The sequence below is a fragment of the Dromiciops gliroides genome, chromosome 2 (assembly GCF_019393635.1).
Source record: "Dromiciops gliroides isolate mDroGli1 chromosome 2, mDroGli1.pri, whole genome shotgun sequence".
NCBI lineage: Eukaryota > Metazoa > Chordata > Mammalia > Microbiotheria > Microbiotheriidae > Dromiciops > Dromiciops gliroides.
The window spans coordinates 233401516-233427952 of record NC_057862.1 but is presented as its reverse complement, the minus strand read 5'-3'; the positions used below and the strand labels follow the sequence as shown (position 1 = coordinate 233427952).

At 39.6% G+C, this 26437-nt stretch overlaps 1 protein-coding gene across 8 annotated transcripts in view; it reads left to right on the top strand.

Moving 5' to 3' along the window:
* TMEM63C (transmembrane protein 63C) overlaps window positions 1–26437 on the top strand; it is a 220666-nt gene that overhangs the window by 124288 nt on the left and 69941 nt on the right. For 7 of the 8 annotated variants that reach the window (XR_006354828.1, XM_043984288.1, XM_043984290.1 and 4 more), the window contains 4 exons: window positions 18268–18350; window positions 19857–20066; window positions 22123–22202; window positions 23576–23657. Coding sequence is in view for 7 of the 8 variants with exons in the window: in XM_043984288.1 (XP_043840223.1) it covers window positions 19884–20066; window positions 22123–22202; window positions 23576–23657 (345 nt within the window). In the remaining variant the exon portion in view is untranslated. Of the gene's footprint in view, window positions 1–2220; window positions 2362–18267; window positions 18351–19856; window positions 20067–22122; window positions 22203–23575; window positions 23658–26437 lie in introns of all 8 variants that reach the window. The other variant, XM_043984287.1, reaches the window with a different exon arrangement.

Here is a 26437-nt window from a genome sequence, read left to right as displayed (position 1 = left end):
AGCTTATGGTCCAAGAGGGGGGGGATAGGACATTTATCTACTATGAATTTGAAGCCCTCTGCCTCCCACCCTTGAACTCAACTAGCTGTCAACTAATTCCCTCTTAGATGATAACTCTCTCAGGTGTTAACACTAGTGGGGGGTGGAGTAAGTTTTTAATTTCTTCAAAAACAAATGTTTTAGCGATCAAAGAACATTAGAAACAGAAATACTTAGTAGAAACTCCCCGCCAGGATAACCCTAACCCTTCTGTACTAACCCTAACGGATCTAGCTTCTCCTCAAACACTTCCAGGAAAGCTCACTTTTTTTTTTTTTTTTAGTGAGGCAATTGGTGTTAAGTGACTTGCCCAGGGTCACACAGCTAGTAAGTGTTAAGTATCTGAGGTCGGATTTGAACTCAGGTCCTCCTGACTCCAGGGCCGGTGCTCTATCCACTGTGCCACCTAACTGCCCTGAAAGCTCACTTTTTTAAAAGCAGTTTCATTTTTGGAAATCTGACTTTTGATTGTGTCAAAATCTACCTCCCTTGATCTGATGTTTGGTCTTCTCTGAAGCTGCACAGAACAAGCTGTCTTTTTTATCTGTTGTATCTATTTTACTAGGATCTGGTTATTTGCATTTTACTAGATTACCAAAAATTTAAGAAGTCTTCAAGAGCAAGAGAAATAGAATTTCAGGCAGTGATGGGTGTTGGGGAGATACCTGGGGCCACAGGACCTTGTCTGGTAACACTCCAAGGACCACTGTAGAAAGATGGCAACACTCTCCACCTAGTGAGATGCTCTTTCCGCTACCCAAGCACTTCCATTTTCCCCTTTCTCCTAAATGCCCCTTGTTACAGATGTGACCATGTGGAGTACCATGTCAGCTCTTCCTACTTGGACTCTCCTCTTTGCTCTATGTGCTAAGCTTCTTTTCTCTTCCCATTTCCGCCAGTCCCATAAGTCAAGTGCTAGTGTTAGGGTGGTATCTGATAACGGGTCAGATTCCACTTCTAAGATAATTATGGTCATTCAATATTTGCTGAATAAATAAGTGAGTGATGTACATCTATAGCTTTCAAAGTCTACGTCATTCAACCTGCTTTACTATCCTCTATTTTGTATCCTTTGGTGTTCTAATATCCCCAACTAGATTAGAACCCTCTAATCTAAGGGCAGGAGCTATGACACCTACTTCAGGGCTAGGTGAACATGCTAGCAACTGTTCAATAAATGTATTGGATGGCTGACGAGACTTTTTTTTTTTACTGTTTTTTTAAAATTTTTTTTCTGTTACATGTAAAGATAGTTCTCACCTTTTGTTTATACAAGCTTTCCAATTTCAGATTTTTCTCCCTCCCTCCCCCCTCCCCTAGACAGCAGGTAATCTGATATAGGTTATATATATATATATATACACATAATAACATTAATCCTATTTCTACATTGGTCATGTTATAAGAGAAAAAACAGAGCAATGATGAAAAACCTCAAAATAGAAAAAACAACAGCACCAAAAACAAAACAAATAGTATGGTTCATTCAGCATCTATACTCCACAGTTCTTTTTTTTTTGTTGTTGTTCTTTTTTTTTTTCTTGGATTTGGAGATCCTCTTCTATCGTGAGTTCCCTGGAACTCTTCTGTACCATTGCATTGGTGAGAAGAATATAGTCCATCACAGTAGATCAACACTCAATGTTGATGATACTGTGTACAATGTTCTTCTGGTTCTGCTCATCTCACTCATCATCAGCCCATGCAAGACCCTCCAGGTTTCTCTGAACTCCTCCTGCTCATCGTTTCTTACAGCACAATAGTATTCCATTGTATTCATATACCACAACTCTGACAAGACTTTTTAAGGGGTATATTCATGCATCTGAAAGAGTTAGGAAGGACAGCATGAAATTTACATGCAACTTATATATTAGACTGGCCTTCTCCTTTGTTCCCTATATCCAGTTATTGTCTCTCTTCTTCTTTTAGGAATTAAAGACAGCTTGGGGTGGGGAGGCGAGTCTGTCAGAATGGAAGAAGCCATTCAGAGGACCAGTTTTCTGTGTGAGGAACTAGGCAAAGATTGGGATCAGTGATTCAGAACAAATGGTAGAAATCAGGGTAATGGTCATTCTATACTTCAGATTCCTCCAAATGGTCCTTGAGCAGAGAAAAACAACCATCCTGATGAAATAAGCACTGGCATCCAAAGCATTTATTGAACATTTCTTTGCCCAGGATGTGCTCAGGACTCTCCACAGTGAGTTAAACAGAAGCAGAACCTGCTGTCTGTGAGTTTCAAGTCTAAGCTAATAACACGGAAGTCAACCAGGAGGCAGAGATCATACAGACGGCCGGATTGCTACAGGTTTGAGACAGGTAATAGATGGAGAACAGTGAGTATTGACACCCTGAAAGGCATAAAGGCCCAGGAGGGTAGAAAACAGCTTTCTTCCTCCAAAGGCAGCAACTGTCCATTCCATGGTCAATGGGCCTGACAGGGGGCCTGGGCTTTTCTCACCTAGAAAGGACCATGGATACAGGGAAACTCTTAAATGAAAAGAATGAGCTGAGAGAAAGGGGTCATTGTTTGGGGACTGATCTAAAAGCCAGGGTTGAGCTCTACAGTCCTTTGGGCTGTGTGCCATAGAAGATGTGGCAGAAAAGGATGTGGAAGGATTCTGAGTTCTTCTCATTTAGTCTCAAACATAGTTAGAAGGAACCTCCAAGATCATCTAGACACACTTCACTCCCTTCTTCCCCAAGCATGGCTCCCACTTGCAAAATGCCTAACAAGCAGTTATCTAGCTTTTGCCTAAAGACCTCCACTATTCATGGGGAGCTCACTAGCTCCCCAGGGCAACTCATTAGATTCTTGGTTCCAAGTAATTGACACATTCTTTATTTTTTGACCTAATTATGCCTCTTTGCAGTTATCTCCCCTTTGCTCTTACTTTTGCATTCATGGGCCAACCAAGAACAAGAGTGTGTTCTTTTCTATAAGGCAGCCCTAAACATGTCCTGAGAGCAATTATGACTGCTTAACATTCCCAGCTCCTTCAGCCAATACTCTATGCCTTAGGGGCCCCTAGGTGGTGCAGTGGAGAAAGAACTGGGCCTGGTTTCAGGAAGATCTGAGTTCAAATCTAGCCTCAGATACTAGCTGTGGGACCTTGAGCAGGTCACTTAATCTCTGCCTTAATTTCCTTATAGTTTCAGTCAGGGTTCTCCATCTTAGCCCAGAAGCTCCTGGAGGTCAGAGACTGATCCAGGCAATTCCCTGATCATCTCCAATAATAGCCTAGTGGGGGCAGCTAGGTGGCACAGTGGATAAAGCACCAGCCCTGGATTCAGGAGGACCTGAGTTCAAATCCAGCCTCAGACACTTGACACTAGCTGTGTGACCCTGGGCAAGTCATTTAACCCCCATTGCCTCACCAAAAAAAAGGCTACTGAATAAAGTCCCGACCTGAATAACAACAAAGTTAAAAATAATAATAATAGCCTAGTGGAAAGTGTCAAGAGCCCTAGACATTAGTACTGTCTCCATCAATGATCAGCCCTGAGACCTTGAGTAAATCATTCTTATTTCTCTGAACTTTGATTTGCTCATCCATCAAACAAAGGGGTAGGATTAGATGAATTCCAGGACCCTTTCTCCTGTAGCTCTAATATCTCTTTGACCTTCCTGCATCTGACCTGTAAGCAAGTAGAGATTTAAGAGAGTCAATCATGGAATGAAGTTACAAGGGAGAAGATAGCACTTGAAGACAATCTGAACACTTTCCATTAATTTTTTTTGCCAGAAAACAACTCCTTGAAATAGTCCCTACAGTAGTTACCCCCATTTCAGAGATGAGGGAACTGAGGCCAGGATCAGTTAAGGGATTTGCCTATGTCCAAACATCTAGCAAGCAGTAGAGGCAGCAATTAAACCCAGATATTCCTGATTTCTGGTCAAGAACTCTAGATACACCTTGTGATGCAATTTTTTAAAAGAAAAAGCCCTGATACATACATCAAATTAGTTGGTACTCTACCATCCTCAGCCGGGCAAGAAAGTAGATCTTCTTTCCTCCTTCCTCAGGCTTTATGCTGTATTTTGTCTCCTCTTTATCCTTCCAATCCTGCTCTAGAGTACCATTTTCACTTGGACACAAATGTTTGGGGGGAGGCACACAGTGGGATTTTTTTCCTCCCACCTACATCCTGCTAAGGACTGCCCTATCAGGAAAATGGATGTCGTCCTGAAATACCTGCATCCTTATTCCCTCTGGGGAAGATCAGTTCAATCTAGCAAGCATTTATCAAGCTGCTGCTGCTGCACCAGGCTCTGTTCTTGGCACTGGGGGCGCAAAAAGAAAAAGGAAACAGAAGTACAACCTTGAGAAGTCAGTGCCAGAGTAGACTCTTTCTTCCTTGAGTACCCTGGGCAAGAAAGTCAAGGCTACATCCTTCTTCCCATTCTCTTTCCGGCCTGCCCCTGCTACCTCCCCCCTCCCACCCTGGCCAGTGCATCAATAAGTCCTTCCCTGGCAGGGGAAAGCTGGTCGATATTCTGGCTGATAGCCTGGTGCTGAGCTCAGCACAGCCCTCAGTGAATGGGCAAGCCGGGAGGGTACAGTGACCTCTGCAGTGTGATGGCTCTATCATGTCAGGCCACCCTGCCCTGCCCTTGCCCTCCTGGTGGGGATGAAGGGAGGAGAAAAAGAGATGATGAGAGAGGCCCAGATGCCCTGGGGAAACTGTACAAATTGGGACTCCCAAATGGGTAAGGAAGCAAAAGACAGATGGATTCCCTGGAGGAAGGGCTCTCCCAAACAGCCATTAATTGTACTGTCTCTCTGGAGTTGAGCCAGAAGGATTCTCTCCTGCTCGAGGGCTGTGGGAAAGATGTGGGGTTTGGGGAAGGGAACATACGCGGTGCAGGAATACAAGAGAAAGACTCTGGCCCCAACCTACTTTTCCATATAGAGCCCTTAGAGGAAGTGGTAGAGGCTGTGGAGTCCTCCAAAGGAGCAAGACAGGCTATGAATGGGCTCTCCCCTCAGTTCTGGGCCAGCCAGGCCAAGGATATGGGTAGTGATGCAAAAATACCAAATCATACAAACCCATGTACAACTTAAACTTGAAAGAGATCCCAGGGGGCAGCTGGGTGGCATAGTGGATAAAGCACTGGCCCTGGATTCAGGATGACCTGAGTTCAAATCTGGCCTCAGACACTTGACACTTACTAGCTGTGTGACCCTGGGCAAGTCACTTAACCCCCATTGCCCCACAAAAAGGAAAACAAAAACAAAACAAACAAGAGATCCCAGAACCCTAATCCTAACTGAACAGGAGTCCACGCTGTGATATCCTTGACAAGTGGTCAACCAGCTTTCCCTTGAAGACCTCCAGAGCTGACATGAGGAGCATACTACCCTATATGGCACCCCATTTTTGTACAATGAATTCTAATTATTAGGAAGAAAATCCACTTCTCTGTAACTTCCACCTTGTGGTCCTCTGCTTCTTGAGACCAAGTGAAATAAGTCTTCAAGATTCTTTAAAATATTTTTAAATGGATATCTTTCTTTCCTAAGCCTATCCTCTAGAGTAAGCATCCTTAGTTCTTTCAATCAACTTTGACCTGGCATGGTTTCCAATATTCTCACTGTCCTCATTACCCATCTCCAGGATGGATCTGGTAGAGACATTATGGCATAGTAAATAGAGCGCCTGTCTTGGCATCAGGAAGAACTAGGTTCAAGTCCATTCTCAGACATTGTCAGTTATGTTACTCTGGACAAATCATTTGACCTCTCAGTATTCAATCGTTTTCAGTTGCATCTGACTCTTTGTGGTCCCATTTGGGGTTTTCTTGGCAAAGATACTGGAGTGATTTGCCATTCCCTTCTCTATCTCATTTTACAAATGAGGAAACTGAGACAAACAGGGTCAAGTGACTAGCCCAGGGTCACACAGCTAGGAAGTGTCTGAGGCCATATTTGAAGTTGTGAAGATGAGTCTTCCTGACCCCAGGTTTGGCACTCTATCCATTATGTCACCTAGCTGTCCCATGTATCCTCTCATTGCTCCTACATAAACCTCCAAGAATATATATACATATATATGTATGTATATGTGTGTATGTGTGTATATATATATGTATATGTATATACATATATATGTATATGTATATACACACACACACACTGAAGAATAACTGATTCCCTGAAGGATCAATTAGTTTCCTAATTGGAAGTCCCACATACCTATGAAATCGCAGTTCTGGGTTTTTTAATGAGGTTCTTGAAATTAGTATAAATTTAGAACTAGAGGAATAGGGACTGGAGGAATAGTTCGTTTCATTCAACTTAAAGGCTTATGTAGGGGCCTGAGAGGTTAAGTGATGCCCCCCTCTCCAGACTTCCCTTTATCCTCCCAGGTTCAAAACCTCAAAGTCATTCTTTTTTGTTGTTGTTGTTGTTGTTATTGTTTTGCAGGGCAATGAGGGTTAAGTGACTTGCCCAGGGTCACACAGCTAGTAAGTATCAAGTGTCTGAGGCCGGATTTGAACTCAGGTCCTCCTGGATCCAGTGCCAGTGTTTTATCCACTATGCCACCTAGCTGCCCCCTAGAGTCATTCTTGATTCTTCCCTCTCCTTCAACTATCGTATCTAACCAATTGCCATCTTGTTAGTGCCACCTCTCATATCTGTCCCCTATCCTAGTTTGTTGTATAATGCTTGGACTTTTGCGATGGCCTCCTAATTTCTTTCCCTACTTCTAGTCATTTTCTTCTCCAATCCCTCTTTCATACATCTGTAAAAATTATCTTCCTAATGCATAGATCTGACCATTTCACTCTTTTGCTTGTGTTTGTGTGTGTGTGTGTGTGTGTGTGTGTGTGTGGCAATTGGGATCAAATGACTTGCCCAGGGTCACACAGCTAGTAAGTGTCAAGTGTCTGAGGCTAGATTTGAACTCAGGTCCTCTTGACTCCAGGGCCAGTGCTCTATCCACTGCACTACCTAGATACCCCCACTCTTTACTTTTAAAAATCACCCACTGGTTCCTTATTTCCCCTAGGATAAACTCTTAACCACTAATTCTGGTGTTTAAAGCCTTCTGGCTTCATCCAGACTACCTTTCCAAACTTACTTCTTAGTATTTCCCTTTTTACACACTACTTTTCAGCCAAATTGGCCTTCTAGCATTCCTTGGAATGCAGCATCCTATTTCCCATCTGTCCCCCATCTAAGTATGCATTCACTCACTAAAATCCTTGGCTTCCTTCAAGACTTTGCTGATTCACCAGCTCTTCGTCCTCTCTTCCTCTCCAAATTATCATATATTTACTTATATATTGTCATTTCCCCAATAGAATGCAAGCTCTTTATAGGCAGGACTTGTTTGTTGATTTGTGTGTGTGTGTGTTGGGGGGGGGGTGTCTTTGAATCATTCACACCTACTATAAAACCTTGAACAAAGAAGAGATTTAGTCTGTTTGTTGACCTGAGTTAGAAATATAAGGGATATGAGAATTCATCAAGTCCAACGATCTTGCTTTATGGATGAGGTGCTGGAGATCTAGAGAGTTCTAATGACATGCACAAGGTCACGCAGCTTAAATGGTAGCATTAGAACTAGCTCCTTGGACTACTAACTAAATTCTAGAATCCAATCCAACGTTCTTTTCATTCTGCAATACTGAAGGGCTGTGAAAGAAAACAAGCACACATGACCCCCAATAGAATAGAATCTCTTTGAGGATAAGGACCGTTTCATTTTTGTCTTTATATCCTTAGCACCTGGCACACAGTAGGCACTTGATTAATGTTTGTTGAATGAATGAATGGATCTCTGAACCCGAGTGAGAAAATTTAAGAAAAACTTTCTAATGGTTAGGCCTATCCTACAATTAAATGGACTGCCTTTGAAGCTTTGTTATTATTCAGTCATTTCAGTTGTGTCCCACTCTTCCTGACATGTTAAAAAAAAAAACCTCACAAATGTTTTCTTCTGTCCCTCTCTAACATCCCTTCCACTTCTAAGGCTCATGACTCTTTATCACACATTGTAAAGCTAGCCTTATTCATGCTCCAGTTGTGCTCCCTGGTCAACTTATTTTAATAGATAGGGTCATCAACAGTGGCCAGGGGATCAGGACTCCTGGTCCTCTTCTTAGGTCCGTATTGGCCTAATGTAGGAAAATGGTCTGTTTCCTATTTTGCTGTCATCATTGTTGTTGTCATTGTTGTTATTTAGTTGTATCCAACTCTTTGTGATCCTATTTTGGGTTTGGGTTTTTTTGGTATTGGTTTTTTTAAAAACATTCTTTTCTTAAAGTTTTGATTTCCAAATTCTATCCCTTCCTCCCTCCCCTCTCCCTTCACAGTTCTTCATTGTACAACATTGCTGTTGTTGTGTACAATGTTCTGATTCTTCTCACTTCATTCTGCATCAGTTCATGTAAGTCTTTCCAGGTTTTTCTGAAATCATCCTGCTTGTCATTTCTTAAAGCACAATAATATTCATATACCACAATTTGTTTAGCCATTCCCCAATTGACAGGATCTCATTTCCAATTTTTAGCCACCACAAAAAGAGCTGCTATAAATATTTTTCTTCATATAGGTCCTTTTCCCTTTTAAAAAAATTTCTTTGGGATACAGACCTAGCAGTGTTATTGCTAGACCAAAAGGTATGGACAGTTTTATAGCACAGTTTGGGCAGAGTTACAAATTGCTCTCCAAAATGCTTGGATCCGTTCACAACTCCACCAGCAATGCTTTAGTGTCCCAATTTTCTCACCTCTTCTCCAACATTTGTCATTATTCTTTTTTGTCATATTTACCAATCTAATAGGTGGGAGATACAAAAAAATTTCCCCCCAATTTTCTGCTTTCCTTCTAATTTTGGTCACATTAGTTTTGTTTGTGCAAAACCTTTTTAATTTTATATAATCAAAATTACCTATCTTGCATTTTATAATGCTCTCTATCTCTTGTTTGGTTCTGAATTCTTCCCTTTTATGTAGATCTGACAGGTAAATTATTCCATGCTCTCCTAATTTGCTTATGGCAAAATCATGTACCCATTTTGACTTTATCTTGGTATATGATGTAAGATGTTGATCTATACCTAATTTCTGTCATAGTGTTTTTCAGTTTTCCAGAAGTTTTTGTCAAATAATGAGTTTTTGTTCCAAAAAGTTAATCTTTGGGTTTACCATATACTAAATTGGCATGCTCATCATGTATTGTATACATAATCTATTCTACTGCTCCATCACTCTGTTTCTTAGCCAGTGTCAAATTGTTTATTTTTTATGTTTGGGTTTTTTGGTTTTTTTTTGGGGGGGGGGCAATGAGGGTTAAGTGACTTGCCCAAGGTCACACAGCTAGTAAGTGTCAAGTATCTGAGGCTGGATTTGAACTTAGGTCCTCCTGAATCCAGGGCTGGTGCTTTATCCACTGTGCCACCTAGCTGCCCCAGATTGTTTTGATAATTGTTTCTTAATAATACAATTTGGGATCTGGTATAGCTAGACCACCTTCCTTTACATTTTTTTTTTCACTGATTCCCTTGGTATCCTTAAGCTTTTGTTCCTCCAGATGAATTTTGTTAGTATTTTTTTTCCAGCTCTATAAGATAACTTTTTAATAGTTTGGTAGGTAGAATTGTCATTTTTTTTATTATATTGGCTCAGCCTACCTGTTAGTAATTAACAATTTTCCAATTGTTTAGATCTAACTTTCTGTGAAAAGCATTTTGTAATTGTGTTTATATAGTTCCTGGGTTTGTCTTGGCAGGTAGTCTCCCAAGTATTTTATATTGTCAACAGTCATTTTAAATGGAATTTCTCTTTCTATCTCTATCTGCTGTTGCTAATATATAGAAATGTTAATGATTTGTGTGGGTTTATTGCAACTTTGCTAAGGGTTGTTAATTATTTCCACTTGTTTTTTAGTTGATTCTCTAGGAGAACTGCAAATAGTAATAGTTTTGTTTCCCTGTTGCCTATTCTAATTCCTTCAATTTTTCGTCTCTCATTATTATATTTTCAGTATAATATTGAATGATAGAGGTGATAATAGGCATCCTTGCTTCACCCTTGATTGTATTGGGAAGGCTTCTAGCTTATCTTCATTATAGATAATACTTGCTGATGATTTTAGGTAAATATTATTTATCATTTTAAGATAAGTTCCATTTATTCCTACACTCTTTAATGTTTTCAATAGGATGAGTGATGTATTTTGTCAAAGGCTTTATCTGCATCTATTGAGATAATCATATGATTTCTGTTGATTTTATTATTTTTATAGTAAATTATGGTGATCATTTTCATAGTATTGAACTAACCCTATATTCCTAGTATACACCTCACATGATCTTAGTGTATTATCCTCATGATATATTTTTGTAGCTTCTTTTGTATCACTAGTATTTTATTTAAAATTTTTGCATCAGTATTCATTAAGGAAATTGGTCTGTAATTATCTTTCTCTGTTTTGGCTCTTCCTGGTTTAGGTGTTGGTGCCATATTTGTGTCATAAAGGGAATTTGGTAGGACTCCTTCACCTGTTTTTCCAAATAGTTTATGTAGTCTTGGGATTAGTTGTTCTTTAAATGTTTGGAAGAATTCACTTGTGAATCCATCTGGCCTTTAGATTTTTTTCTTAGAAAGTTCATTAATGGCTTGTTCAATTTCTTTTTTCCAAGATTGAGTTAAGTATTCTATTTCTTCTTCTGTTAAGTAATTTATATTTCTGAACATATTTATCCATTTCACTTAGATTTCCAAATCCATTAGCATATAATTGGGTAAAATAGCTCCTAATAATTGTTTTAATTTCCTCTTCATTGGTGGCTAATTCACCCCTTCCATTTTTGATGCTGGTTATTTGGTTTTCTTCTTTTCTTTTTATAAATCAAATTAATGATTTATCTATTTTATTGTATTTTTTCATAAAACCAGCTTTTAATTTTATTGATTAGTTTGATGATTTTCTTACTTTCAATTTTATTAATTTCTTCTTTGAGTTTAAGGATTTCCAAGTTGGTGCTTTAAAATTAAGCATTTAAATTCATTTCTTTTCTATTTTTTTAGTTGAGTGCCCCATTCATTGATCTGCTCTTTCTCTATTGATGTAAGCAATTGGAAATAAAAGTTTTCCTTTAAGTACTGGATTTGCTGCATTCCATAAATTTTGGTGTGTTGTCTCATTGTCATTTTCTTTAATTAAATTATCAGTTGTTTTATGATTTGTTCTTTGATCCATTTATTCTTTAGGATTAGGTTATTTATTTTCCAATTAATTTTTAAATTTTATTTTGGTGAGGCGATTGGGGTTAAGTGATTTGTCCAGGGTCACACAGTAAGTGTCAAGTGTCTGAGGCTGGATTTGAACTCAGGTCCTCCTGAATCCAAGGCCAGTGCTGTATCTACTGCGCCACCTAGCTTCCCCCAATTAATTTTTAATCCATATTTCCAGTGCACATTATTTAATGTAATTTTATTGCATTATGATCTGAAAAAGATGTACTTATTATTTTTGCTTTTTTGCCTTTGATTGTGAGGTTTTTATGTCCTAATACAGAGTCAATCTTTGTATAGGTGCCATGTACTACTGAGAAAAGGGTATATTCCTTTCTATTTCCATTCAATTTTCTCCAGAGAAACTTTTCCAGAATTCTAGTCACCTCTTCAACTTCTTTCTTGTTTATTTTCTTGGTAAGATTTATCTGGTTCTGAGAGAAGAAGGTTGAGGTACCCCATTAGTATAATTTTATTGTCTATTTCCTCCTGTAACTCATTCAATTCAACTTCAAAAATTTAGGAGCTATACAATTTGGTGCACATATGTTTAGTATTGATATTATTTCATTGTCTATTGTACCTTTCAGCAAGATATAGTTTCCTTCCTTAATCTTTTTAATTAAATCTATTTTTGCTTTTGCTTTGTCTGAAATCATGATTGCTACTCCTGCTTTTTTTTTTTTTTTTTTTGGCAAGGCAATGAGTCAAGTGTCTGAGGCTGGATTTGAAGTCAGGTCATCCTGACTCCAAGGCCAGTGCTTTATCCACTGTGCCACCTAGCTGTCCCTACCCCTGCTTTTTTGCTTCTGTTGAAGCATAATAGATTCTTTTCCAGCCCCTTACCTTTATTCTGTATGTATCTCTGTGCTTCAAATGTGTTCTTGTAAACAATATATTGTAGGATTCTGGTTTTTAATCCATTCTACTTTCTGTTTCCCTTTTATGGGTGAGTTCATCCTATTCACATTTATAGTTATAATAACTAATTGTATATTTCCCTCCATGTTATTTCCCCTTTTTTATCCCCTCCCCTTACCTTTACTCTGTCCCTCCTCACAAGTGTTTTACTTCTGACCACTGCCTTCCACAATCTGCTCTCCCTTCTATTATCTCTGTCTCTTTTTATTTCCTTATATGATAAAATAGATGATACTCTGAGTGTGTATGTTATTCCTTCTTTGACCCAATTCTCATGAGAGTAAGGTTCATGCTTTGTCCAACAACCCCCACCATCCAGTCTTCCATTATAATAACTTTTTGCACATCTTTTATTTGAGAAATCTCTCCCCTACTTTTCCCAGTGCAATCTTTTTTTTTCACCCCCCTATTTTGTTTTTTAGGGGGTATCATCCCATCAAAATCACCTTGTATTCACACCCTCTGTCTACATATACTTCTTCTAATTGCTTTTATAGTAATGACACAAATACTATCTTGCCATACAGAAATATAAACAGTCTAATTTTATTAAATCTTTTATTAAGTTTTCTCTTGTTTCTTTTTTCCTTTTTTTATGTTTCTTTTGAGCCTTGTATTTGAAGATCAAATACTTTATTCAGCTCTGGTCTTTTAATTAGGAATGCTTGAAAGTCCTCTATTTTGTTAGATGCCCATTTCCCTCTCCAAGCATTATATTCAGTTTTGCTCAGCATATGATTCTTGGTTGTAATTATAACTTCCAGAATATCATATTCCAAGCCCTCCAGTTCTTTAATGTGGAAACTGCCAAATATTGTGTAACCCTGACTATAGTTCGATGATATTTGAATGGTTTCTTTTTGGCTGTTTGTAGTATTTTCTCCTTGACCTGGGAGCTCTAGAATTTGGCTATAATCTTCCTGGGAATTTTCCTTTAGGTATCTCTTTCAGGTAGTGATCAGTGAATTCTTTCAATTTTTCCCCCCTCTGGTTCTAGGATATCAAGGCAGTTTTCCTTGATAATTTCTTGAAAGATGTTGTCCCCCCCCACCAAAAAAAAAAAGATGTTGTCCAGCCTTTTTTTTTTTTAATCACAGATTTCAGGTTGTCCAATAATTATTAAATTATCTCTCCTAGAGCTGTTTTCCAGATTAGTTGTTTTTCCAATGAGACGTTTCATGTTTTCTTCTATCTTTTTATTCTTTTTAGTTGTTGTTGTTGTTGTATTTTTATATCTTTTGGAGTCATTAGCGTCCACTTGCCCAATTCTAATTTTTAAGGAATTATTTTCTTCAGCGAGTTTTTGTACCTCCTTTCCCACTTGGCCAATTTTATTTTTAAGGAGTTATTTTCTTCAGTGAATTTTTTAATATCTTTTGTCATACTATTGACTCTTTTTTCATGATTTTCTTGTATTGCTCTCATTTCTTTTCCCAATTTTTCTTCTACTTCTCTAATTTGCTTTTTTTTGGTATAAGGCAAGGAGGATTAAGTGGTTGGGGGGGGCACAGCCATTAAGTGTCAAGTGTCTGAAGCCAAATTTGAACTCAGGTCCTCCTGAATCCAGGGCCGGTGCTTTATGCATTGCACCACCTAGCTACCCCTCTAATTTGCTTTTTTCAAATACACTTTTTTTTCTTGGTGAGGCAGTTGGGGTTAAGTGACTTGCCCAGGGTCACATAGCTAATAAGTGTTAAGTGTTTGAATCCGGATTTGAACTCAGGTCCTCCCAAATCCAGGGTCAATGCTCTATCCACTGCACCACCTAGCTGCCCCCTCTAATTTGCTTTTTAAAAATCATTTAAAAACTCTTCCAGTTTTTTGGGGCCTGAGACCAAATTATATTTTTCTTTAAGGCTTCATATATAGTCATTTTGACACTGTTTGTCCTCATCTAAATTTGTGCCTTGATCCTCCCTGTCGCCATAGTGACTTTCAAGTTCTTTTTTTGTTGTTTGCTCATTCTTTCTGCCAATTTTGTGATTTGGCATTTCTGTGTGAGAGTTGGGCTCTTCTCCTGGACTGCCTCAGGTTTCTTGTGATCAGGGTCTTGCTGCTGGGTCGTTATGGAAACAGGGCCTCACTGCTGCTTGGTCCTAGGAGAGGAATCTTGGTACTGGAGTGCCCCAAGGGTGTAGTCTCACTGCTGGCAGGCCCAAGGGATGGGGCCTCACTACTACTGGTCAGCAATGGGGTGGAGGCCTCACCAATGACCTGTGCTGGGAGTGGGGCCATGGTTGGGCATCTTGCTGTGCTACATAGACTATTGGCTTGCCTCTGGGGTTGCTGGCTTACAGGAGGGTGGGACTTTGCTGGGGAATTGCCCTGGGGCTTCAGAGCCTTGCTGCAGGCTCCCTGCTCTGAGACTGCCTACTGGTGTTTTTGGACATACATCTGTACCTATACCAGTGAGACAGACCTTTCCTGCCAAGCTGGTAAACCGAGACAAACAAGGTTAAATGACTTGCCCAGGGTAACATAGCCAGTAAGTGTTTGCGGCCAGATTTGAACTCAGGAAGATTCTGGGCCCTGTACGCTATCTACTGTACCACACAGCTGCCCATGATGAATTATGGAAACATTAAGTGCTTTGAGAGCTGGAGAGAGGGAGAGCAGAATGAGAATAGAAAAGAGAGAAAGGAAGAGGTCTCCTACTTCTTCCCCTTATCTCCCAATTTAGACCCCTTTTCTAACTCCCTTACTATGTCTTTGTCTCCTTCTCATGATTTGAAGAGGCCTGGATAGACTCCCCTGCCTAAATATTTCCCACCTATGACTATGCCTGAAATTCACAGATCCACAAGATTTCATTGCTGGAAAGAAGCTTAGATTGAGACGAGACTGTCACTTCCCTTGTTCTAGATGCTGAACTTCTATTAATGCAACCTAATATCACGTTAGCTTTTTTTGGTAGGCACATCACACTGTTGACTTATATTAAGCTTACAGCCAACTAAAATTGCTGAGGTTTTGTTTTTTCATGTGAATTGCTGTTAAGCCATCCTGTCTCTTCTATCCCATACTTATGCAGATGATTTTTTTTTCCATAATGTTAATTTAAGTTCAAGCCTTTATGTATAGTTTTATCTTTTTAAAATTTGTTCCATTCTTCTAGTTTGTCAAGATCTTGGCTCCTACTTCTGTCATTCAACTTAATATCTGTCCATCCTAGATTCAGGGCTGCTAGAGTGCTGGGTCTGGAGTCAGGAAGACTCATTTTCCTGAATTTAAATCTGGCTTCAGATACTTACTAGCTATATGACCCTGGGCAAGTCACTTAACCCTGTTTGCCATAGTTTCTACATGTGTAAAATGAGCTGGAGAAGGACAAGGCAAACCACTCTAGTATCTCTGCCAAGAAAACCCCAAATGGGGTCATGAAGAGTTGGATACAACTGAAACAACAAAATCCTAGATTCATGTCATTCACAGATTAGAAAAGTGTGCTACTTATGGCCATGCCAAGTCATTGATTAAGGTGTTGAATAGGATAAGATGGTACTTACAGACCTCCAGGTTGATATCAGTCCACTAATCATCTTAAATTTGAGTACAGTCATTTGACCAGCTATGAATCCATCTAATTCCATGATTATCTAATTGTAACTTTTCCATTTTGTCCGAAAAAATATCATATTCTCATGACAGACTTTGTCTCATGCCTTGCTAGAATTCAGATATAAGTCCTGGGACAGCTAGGTGGCACGGTGGATACCACTGGGCTTGGTATTCATCTTCATGAGTTCAAATCTGGCCTCAGATACTTACTAGCTGTGTGACCCTGGGCAAGTCACGTAACCCTATTTACCATAGTTTCTGCATCTATAAAATGAGCTGGAGAAGGAAAAGGCAAACCATTCTAGTATCTTTGCCAAAAAAACTCCAAATAGGGTCAAGAAGAGTTGGAAACAACTGAATTGAACTGTGTTACAGGTACAAATAATGAAACAATCCCTACTTAGAAGGAGTCTAGAGTGTTCCCCAGACCTATCACTTTACTGAATACTGTCTAGAAAAGGGAATTATTTCATTAGATGAGACGACTTCTTTGTGATCACATCCTGGCTGCTGGTGATCACTGTTTCTCTAAGTGCTCACAAGCAATCTGTTTATTAATTAGTTCTGGAACTTTCCTGAGCATCAACATTAAGCTCAACGGTGTATAGTTTGTGGAATGTGCCTTTCCCTCCTATTAAAAAATTAAGACAAGATTTGTCCATTTCTATTGCTTGCTTTTTAAGCATACCTCCCATTCTCCATAGCTCTGGACTTGGAGACAGGAAGACCTGAGTTAAAAACCGGCCTGTTATTTACTAGCTATGTGACCATAGGCAAGTCACTTAGTTTCAGTCTGCCTCAGTTTTATCATCTGTAAAAGAGGGATAATAATAGCACCTACCTCCCAGGATTGTTTAAAGGATAAAAAGAGATAACATATTTAAAGCTCTTTGCAAACCTATAGATATAATTATTATTGTTTTTGAAGATTACCAACAGAACCAACAATAGTTTTATGCTCTTACCTTCTATATCTTTCACTGGTAAGGTTACTTAGTACTTCTATTTTTTTTATCTGTATAATACTTGTACCATCTGCTTCAGGATTCATTTACTCAAAACATATTATATACCTACTATGTGCCAGGTATCTTGGATGCAAAAACAAAGGTTAAATAGTCCTCAAACTCATAAAGTTTATCTTCTATCAGGAAAAACAGCATGTAAATATAAAAGCATTTACAATATAATTTAAAAGGGATGCAGAAGGAAAAGGCATTATTAATCACTATGGGGATTAGAAAACTCTCATACGAAAGGTAATAATGAAGCTAGGTCTTCAAGAAATCTAGTGATTCTAAAAGGTAGAGGTAGGGAAAGGATAGCATTCCAGGAAAGAAGGACAGCCAGGGCAAACATGGAACTGCACAAAGGTCTGTTGGGCTGGATCACTCAGAGTGTATGAAAGGGAATTATATATAAAAGGCTGGAAAGGTAGGTGGGGGTCCAGATTGCTGTGGGGAAAGTACTCTATATAACTTCTAAACACTTCATAAATGTGCTTATCCTTGTTACTTCGCTATCATTTCATTGTCCATTGGACAAGCAGAGCTGACAGAGACATCCTATGGGTCCACAGAAATTGGACACTTTTCCTTGTTCTGAGATTTGGAGGTCTGGTTATTTCCCTGCTGCACAGGGCTGAGTCATTGACCCTGGCTTCTATCACTCACCACTGATGGTAGATGCTGAAGCTTCATATATATGTATATGTATATATATATATATATACATTTTTATATACATATATGTGTGTATGTGAATGTATATGTATGTATTTCAAATTACATGTAAAATCATTTTCAGCCTTTGCTTTTCAAAATTTTGAGTTCCACAGTCTCTTCCCTCTCTCCCTCCCCTCTTCCCTTCCTGAGATGGTGAGCAATTTTTAAATTTAATTTTATATTTCTTCAAATTATACAAAAGACAGGGCTGCAAGTTTTTAGAAGCTAAAAACAAAAACTTCATGGCATTCAAGAAATGTGTTGGTGCCAACATATCTTCAGCATTATTCCCCCTAATAAATGGGCAAGACCAATTCCCCCCAGACATAAGCTACATAACTACTCTCATTTCTCTTCCCAAATGGCCACCTTTAATTGTAAGAAGCAAAAACATCACCCTTCTGGTCTTAATCCCTCTCCAACCATCCCCACTCCAGAATGGGTAGTAGAGGAACAGAGAACTGCTACCCACTTAACACCTGCTCTAAGATCAGCAAAGAAAGAAAGTTAGCAATGGTGGTCATTGGGTCACCCTGAGCAGAGCTACAAACTTAGTCAGCATCACGCAGGTACCAATATTCCTGTAGCTACAGGAAAAGGAAGAGAGGGAAAGAATGGGTCTGACAGGAACTAAAGGGCTGGGCTGGTGGAGGGAGGGAGCTAAACTTTCCTTCATCCATTTCTAACCCCCAACCCAAGGGACCCTTTCTCCATCTGTGGCCCAGGGAGGTCTCTTTTTACTACACTTGAATGTGAAAATCTTATCTTTTGTAGCTTCTCCATCTGCCCTCACCTTAAAGTATGGCTGACCTCAGCCTCTGGACCTGACTTCAGTCCTTAGTGGGAGACTTTCTCAGGTAAGAAGAATTCTTATTAAAAAAAAAAAAAAACAGGTTCCCTAGAAGTTCCCTGTTGTTTGTTCTTCAGGGGTCTTGTTTCCTTCAAAAAGACACCAACCAGTGGATAGGATGTTTCCTATACTCCTTCATGGGGCTGACCTCGATCTCCTAGACTAAGAGTAGGCCAGACTTTTATCTCTCTGTAAAGTCATATAACTTCAAAAACATCTAGACTGGGAGTTCTTAATCTTTTGTGTGTGTGTATCATGGATGTCTTTGGCAGTCTGGTGAGGCTTATGAACCCCTTCTTAGACAAATGGTTTTAAATTTACAAAATAAAATGCATAGGATTAAAAGGAAGCAAATTATATTGAAATATATTGAAATTGTATTGAAATGTTTTCAAAAGCAAATTCAGAGAGCCCAGATTAAGAACTAAACTGTTCCAATTGCATTCTAGAATATCTTCCTTGCTCACTGGCTGACACTTATGTTATCATATTACATCTCCCTTCCCTTAACTTAAAACTTTTGATTCCTCAGAGAAGCATACTTTTGTTTTCAGATTCTTAGACTTTAGTGTGAATAAGTTTAGTAGATGCTTATTTGAGGCCAGGTTTATATAAGCAAAGGAAGGAGACAGTGTGAATGCAAGCTTTTTGAGAGGAGGAAAGGATACTATTTCAGGTAAAGGAAGAGAGAAAAGGAGAAAGCTTAGGGCTCTTCTCGCTAGGAACTAGAGCTGCTTTGTGTATGAAATGTACAAAGATATTTTTTTTTCCTTTCCAGGACAATCCTATCCAAGATAAGAATGAAGGTGGAGTAGATAGGATCCAGAGCCAAACTTGACAGAAACAGAACATGCTTGCAAAAAGGCTTAAATATCTCTCAGCCCACTGTAGTATTTTTGTAACCCATCTCACTTGGAATAGGGCATCTTTATCATTCTAAAAGATTGTACTAACTAGCATACAATCAATGTTTAATTCTTATCCAAATACTTGGAGAGAGAACCTATGGATAGACCATTATACTAAGAGTAAGGAAGACCTGGGTTCAAATCTCTCCTTCTAACACTTACTTCTGATACTTATTAGCTAGGTGACTATGGGGAAAGTCCTATAGCTCCTTAAGCCTTAGTCCTATAGCTCCTTAAGACTCATCTGCTAAGCTGGAAATCTTTGGCACTCAACATATAAAAGCAGATCTTTGATACGTGATCAGAATGCTTGCTTACATGTTACTGTTTTCTTTTAGGATCTTGGGCTGGTGCTGATTTGCATGATTGGTATATAAGAAACCATTTCCCTTTTCTTTCTTCTGTTGGGTCCTGAGCTTTGGGAGGGTTAGGGTTGAGGATTGAACTGTCTATGAGGGCACCCAAGTGTTTTAGCCTGTGGGTGCCCTTTGGGGTATCCTGCCCATTTAAGGGACAGGGTGTATAGCTTGGCATTGTGGAAAATGTCCTGGCTGTGGCTTTCAACTAATCCAACTTTCTTTCCTCCCTGGTCTTCTCTTTCACAGAGTGAGGAGAAACCCAGCCTTGGCAAAATGGACCAAAAGGCCCCAGAGTCAGCGAGCCACATCGCTTTGCCCATGGATATACTGGAAGTGGTAGAAAGCATAAACAACCAATCATTGGATTCATGCTTCCACACCAGGAATACTATCCTGAGGGGCCAGCCCTTTGGTGGAGTGCCCACTGTGTTAATCCTAAACATCTGCTTCTGGTTGGTAAGTCAGTGGCAGGGTGTGGAGAAGGAAAAAAATGACCCTAGAGTGAGTCCTGGCTGCAGCGGTATACCGATATGAGCTGGTGGATAGCCAAGGTCACAAAGCTGACTGGGAATCTAAGTAGGAGAAGAATATTGAGGAGTCTTGGATGGATAGAATCAGAAGATCATAGGATCATAAATTTAGAGCTGAAAGAGACCTTTAGTGGCCATCTAGAACAATCCCCTTCATTTCACAGATGAGGAAACTGAGGTTCAAGGAAGCCAAATGACTTGCCAAAGCTTCCACAGGTAGCAAGCAGCAAGTGGGAGAAATACAACTAGAATTCTGGTTCTCCAACTTCAAAACCAGTACACCCTTTCCATTTGGCCTCTCTGCCTCCTTTTCTACAGGCTTTTAGCCAAATGCCTATATGGGCACCTCTTCTCTCCCCATGTCTTCCTTTTCCTCTTACCTCTTCTCTAATATCTCCAATGAGAATCCTTCTTTGGTTACCCTCAAGTGATTATCTCAGAGCACTCCATGATGCTACTACATGCTCAGTAAACATCACACCTACCCCCAAGATGCCTCCTTGTTGGTGAGAAAGGGAAGAGATCTTTGAATTCCCTTTGAATGGGGCAGAAGTTGGGGTTGAACTTATTCCCATGGTAGAACTTTACTCCAGATAAAATTGGCAGGTAGAATAATTGTTTAGTCGGAATACCATAGTTAAAAAGGATAGTAAAGATCTTTTCTTTCATTTTATAGATGAGTAAAATGGAGGCACAGAGGAATTGATTGGTGTGGTCAAGCTAAAACCCAGATCTCTTTGTCTCCCTTTTCAATTACCTAATTTGGTCTTTTTCTTTCTTTTTTTTCTTTTTTCTTTTTTTGTGGGGCAATGAGGGTTAAGTGACTTGCCCAGGGTCATACAGCTAGTGTCAAGTGTCTGAAGCCGGATTTGAATTCAGTTCCTCCTGAATTCAGGGCTGGTGCTTTATCTACTCACCACCTAGCTGCCCATCTCCCAGTCCAATTACAAAGTGCATTCATTATCTCATTGGATCTTCACAACCTAATCCTGGAGGTAGGCAGGACAGATACTCCTATTCTCACTTTTGTAGAGGAAGAGACTGAAGCTCACAATGCTTAAATGACTTCACCAGGTACTGGAATCACACAGGTACTGGAAGAGACTGTAGAGGTCCTCTAGCCTGATACCCCAAATTTTAGAGGCACTATAGATATAGCGGATAGACTGTTGTAGTTGGAGTCAGGATGACCCAAGTTGAAATCTGTTGTCTAATGGCTGACTGTGTCACCCTCAGCAAGTCACTTAACTTCTCAGCTTCAGTTTCCTCATCTGTAAGATGAAGGACTTTTCCTGTCATCTCTGAAAATGAAGGGCCCAGTGACCTCTAAGGTACCTTCTAGCTCTAAATCTATGATCCTATGATTTTAGTGGTTTTTTTTTTTTTTCCTTCACAGGTAACAAAATTGAGTGGCAAAACTGGGACTATACCCAGTCACCTAACTTCCTGTCTAATGCTCTTGAAACAAGGCCCTGCTTCCTTTTTTTTTTTTTGGTTTTGGTTTTTGGCGAGGCAATTGGGGTTAAGTGACTTGACCAGGGTCACACAGCTAGTAAGTGTTAAGTGTCTGAAGCCAGATTTGAACTCAGGTCCTCATGACTCCAGGGCTGGTGCTCTATCCACTGTGCCACCTAGCTGCGCCCCTTTTTTTAATCAGCTGAAGAGCTTGTTGCTAACTGTCAGAGGGTTAGGGTGATAGTCCCCATCCATAGCAGCTGCTTTTTAAGGCAAGAGAGAGCCTCCAGATAAGAGTGTCATCAAGAATTAAAGGGCGGGGCAGCTAGGTGGCGCAGTGGATAAAGCACCAGCCCTGGATTCAGGAGGATCTGAGTTCAAATTCGGACTCAGACACTTGACATTTACTAGCTGTGTGACCCTGGGCAAGTCACTTAACCCCCATTGCCCCACAAAAAAAAAAATAATTAAAGGGCCAAGGAAGGAATAGGAAGCTGAGCTTTACTCACTTTTCTTCCCAACTTCAGGTTGCTATTTGTGTCTATTCCTTCCTCCGGAAAGCTGCCTGGGATTATGGACGCCTAGGTCTGCTAACAAATACTGAAAGGTAAGACGCCAATCCACACAACAATCTCACATTCATGCCTTAGAATCACTTGATTTCTCCTTGAGATATCTGTACCCATCAAATCCCAAGCTGATGAATTAGCTAGAAGACCCAAGATGAATAGATCCATTTGGGGAAACCAAATTTCAACAGGTTGGACATGACTGGTTAGGATCTTCTCCTCTTCCTCATGTCATGGTGTGTGACCACACGTGGGTATTCTCTCTTTTTACTTTCTCAAGACCTCCCAATAGGAAGCTAGACTTAGATGATTGACATGTCAACTTAGAGGACAAAAATAAACCCACTTTAATCCTCTGCAATAGTCCAGTTCTGGTTCTTACGCACGTCTAACCTAACTACAATGTTTATTAATAGCATATAAGTTACTAGTGGAATACTCATTAAAAAGAAATGTTACAAGAAGACATGTGGTTTCATCTTACATCCACCCTTGAGTGCCAGTCTCAGTTTAGTTCAAGGAAGCCAAGACACTAATGTTAGTCAGTAAACATTTATTAAGTGTCTGCTATGTGCAAGGCACTGTGCTAAATGCTGGTGAAACAAAGGCAAAAGACAATCTCTGTCCTAAATGAATTAAAAATCTAATGGAGGACACAATATGCAAACAACTATGTACAAATAATCAGGAAATCCAGCTGATGGACCTATTTGGGGTGGCCCAAGGAGGAAAAGGTTCCATGTGGTTTTACAGACAAATGGAGTTTAGAGCTTTTATATATGCACCAATAAAGGGCAAGCAGATGTCCAGGGACTTTGAATTGACTGATTGAGGAATTCATAGAATTCCTTTGGTTTTAGGGGCTATACTCATGGAATTATCAGTTCTAGCTATTGCTATGCACTCCCTTCCAGCACCACTCCCATTTTCCCTATAGGAAACATCTCCATTCTTTTGAGACTCTCTTGTCCTTACCTGATCATCAGAGTCATGACTTTTCAGACCTTCAGTTTGTAGAGACGTAGATATAGGGCTGGAAGAGAGCTTAGAGGTTACCTAGTCCTAGTACCTCATCTTATTTATACAGGAGGAAACTGGTGCAGAGTTGAAGTGACTTCCTCATGATCATGGCTAGTGAGTGAGTCACAGAACCCTGGACTTGGAGTCAGATGGACCTGACCTCAAGTCTAGGTTATGTGGTGTTTTTTTTATAACTAACGAGTTGAGAACTCTCCACTGCTGGTATAGGAACTGAGAATATTCTTGATCCCAGGCAAGAAGAGAGAAGGGGACTATAGCAAGTAAAATAACTGTCCAAAGGACTAGACTCCAACTGATAGAAATCTTTCCCTTTCCTCCTTTCTTCTGCTCCTCTTGTTTCTCCTTTTCCGTCCCCTTTCTCTATGGCCAGCATGATATCACTGTTCTTTGGAGAGCAAAGTGATAAGAATTCCCCAGTGGACCCTACTCTGGAGGCACAGAAAAAAGACACGGTAAGTGTTTGGTGGAGGAGCTCATCGGGGGAGGGAGAATATACCTTAAGGCGAGGATCTGATTCCTGGGGCCAAATTTTTCATTAGATGCACAAAGGCAGGTTTTCATTGAGTACCTACTCTCAGTAACTTTTTTTTGAGTACCTACTCTCAAGGAATTTATATTCTTATAGAGAAAGGCAAAACAAAAAAGGGGAGCTAGAAAAAAGAGCATTCTAGAGAGAGAGTTGAATTAGAAGTAGAAGAACATGGCTGAGGCCCCTCAGGAAATGGCAATCCCATACAGGGTCCTTACCAACCAGTAAGAAGGTCCTAAAGTAGAGTCATCCCTAAGTTGGCAAGGCAGTGTTTTGAGTGTGTTTATGTGTGTGTGTGTGTGTGTGTGTGTGTGTGTGTATCTATCAGCTAGGTGGAACAATGGATAGAGTGCTGTGCTTAGAGTCTTCCAGAATTCAAAATCTGATCTCAGACACTAGCTATGTGATCCTGGGCAGATCACTTAACCCCATTTGCCTTAGTTTCTTTGTCTGTTTCCTCATCTATAAAATGAGCTAGAGAAAGAAATGGCAAACCACCCTAGTATTTGCCAAGAAAACCCCAAAAGGGGCCACATAGATTTGTACACGACTGAAACGACTGACCAACATATGCATGTGCATCGGGGGAATAATTTAGAAAGTGAGTTAAGCCAGGAGTGAATACATGATATTTATTTGCATATCATGAGTAGAGAGGTATATGCTTATGCATATACCTCTGTGTTTGTATGTCATTTGAAAAATGACTACATCAATTCAGCAAGCATTTACTAAGTCCCTGCCATATGCCAAGCACCCCTTCTGGTCCATTGTCCCAGAAGACAGTTTCTTCCCTTGAGAAATTTGTATTCAAGGTGACCAGATAAAACAAATATGTAAAATCACCAGAGGAAAATGGATTCAGTTACTCAGCAAACATTTTTTCATGTGCCCAGCACAGTGGGAAAAACCCAGATAATCTCACATATCCCTACTTCTGGAAAAAGTTCCAAAGCAATTTTTCAATTTGATTCAACAAACATTTATCAAGCACCTATTATGAATAAGGTGCTGTCCTGGGTGCTAGAAATAAAAATCATGAAAAAAATGATCATTGCAGTCAAGAAGTTTACATGCCACCCAAGTTATGTACAAAGTAATTTCAAGGTGGAGACAAAACCAACAACTGGGGAATTCAGAAAGGTCTCAGAGGTGGCACCTGAGCTCTCTTTTAAAGGAAATTAGGGATTCTCTGAAGTAGAGAATCCTAGACATGTGAACAACATAACATGCAAATTTGCCTGAAAGAGTGAGTATATGTAGGGGAGTAATATAAAATAAGTAATATAAAATAAGACTGGGAAGGTAGATGGAAGCTATTTTGAATAAGGGCCAGATTGAACAACTGTGATAATGTAAATATACAGATTGACTACAGATAGATGCTGATCACATCATGGTAGGGCTAATTATGTCAGAATTTTTCATGAAGGAGGCATCTTGAGTTTGTCCTCAACAAAATGAGAGGTTAACCTTAGGGAAGGGAAGAAGAGTAGAAAAGCAAAGTCATAAAACTGGTAATTAACAAGACATGAGTGGGAAACAACATCACCCAACTAGAACAAATGTACTGACTTGGGAAGTCATAAGGAAAATGGGTAAATGTAACAAAATGGAGCAGTGGGGCAAGAATGGAGAAAATGGTGTTTGGAGGGCCTTCAATGTCAAATTGAGAAGTTTGACTTTGATATAACTACAACAAAGCAAATATTTATTAATTCACCTGCTATATACAAAGTACTGTATTAGGTGCTGGGGGAGACCTAAAGTTTAAGAAAGACACAGACCCTGCCTTAAAGAGTTTTCCAGGGTCAGTCTAGCAATATAGGTCATTACATGCTATATACACCATTACATGATAGGTGTATTAGAGATTTACAAAACAGAGTGCTATGTGAAAGCTGAAGGGAGAGGGCATTTCCAACCAGGGATGGGAAAAGGCATCATGAAGGAAGTGGTGTTTGGTTCAGCCTTTAAATGAAGAGAGTGCATTTGAGTCATAGAAAATAGCTTGAGAAAATCTACTAAGTCTAAAGAATATAATGGTTTTTCAGGATACAGAGAACTGTTGAGTTTGACTGGCTTACAAAAAGACGTAACGTAAAATAAGTCTCAGGAATTGGGTTTGACTTGAGTGCCAGGCAAAAGACTTTAAAAACTTACTTTCTGAGCCACAGACATTTTTGAGCATAAGAGTGACATAACCAGATCTATGCATAGAAAGAAGCCAACATAGTATAGGGAAGCTGAGATACCTGAGTTTAAGACCTAGGTAAATCACTCTGAGCCTCAGCTTTCTCATCTGTGAAATTTATACTTTATCTTTCTCTAAACTGCCATTTCCAGTATAATCCTTCCCAACATTTCTCAATGACATTCTCTCTTCTGAGGTCCATACAATCCCTTCCCCATCATGTGATCCTTCTACTAACTTTTAGAATGACTTTGATATCTAGATCATATCAATCTTTCTAAAAATCTGTGTTCTAGCACATTCAACTGAGCTCAGTATATCAGCACCTCAATGTCCCACTGGAATGTCAAATTCATTATAGTCCAAACAAAACTGACCACACAATCATTGGCCTCCTCAAATCCTATAACTTTCTTCTATACCCACTTCAGCTGTACACCAAAGTGGTAATATCTTAGAACTCTCTCTCAGATTTGACCTACATTGTTGGGTATGGTGGCCCACACTTG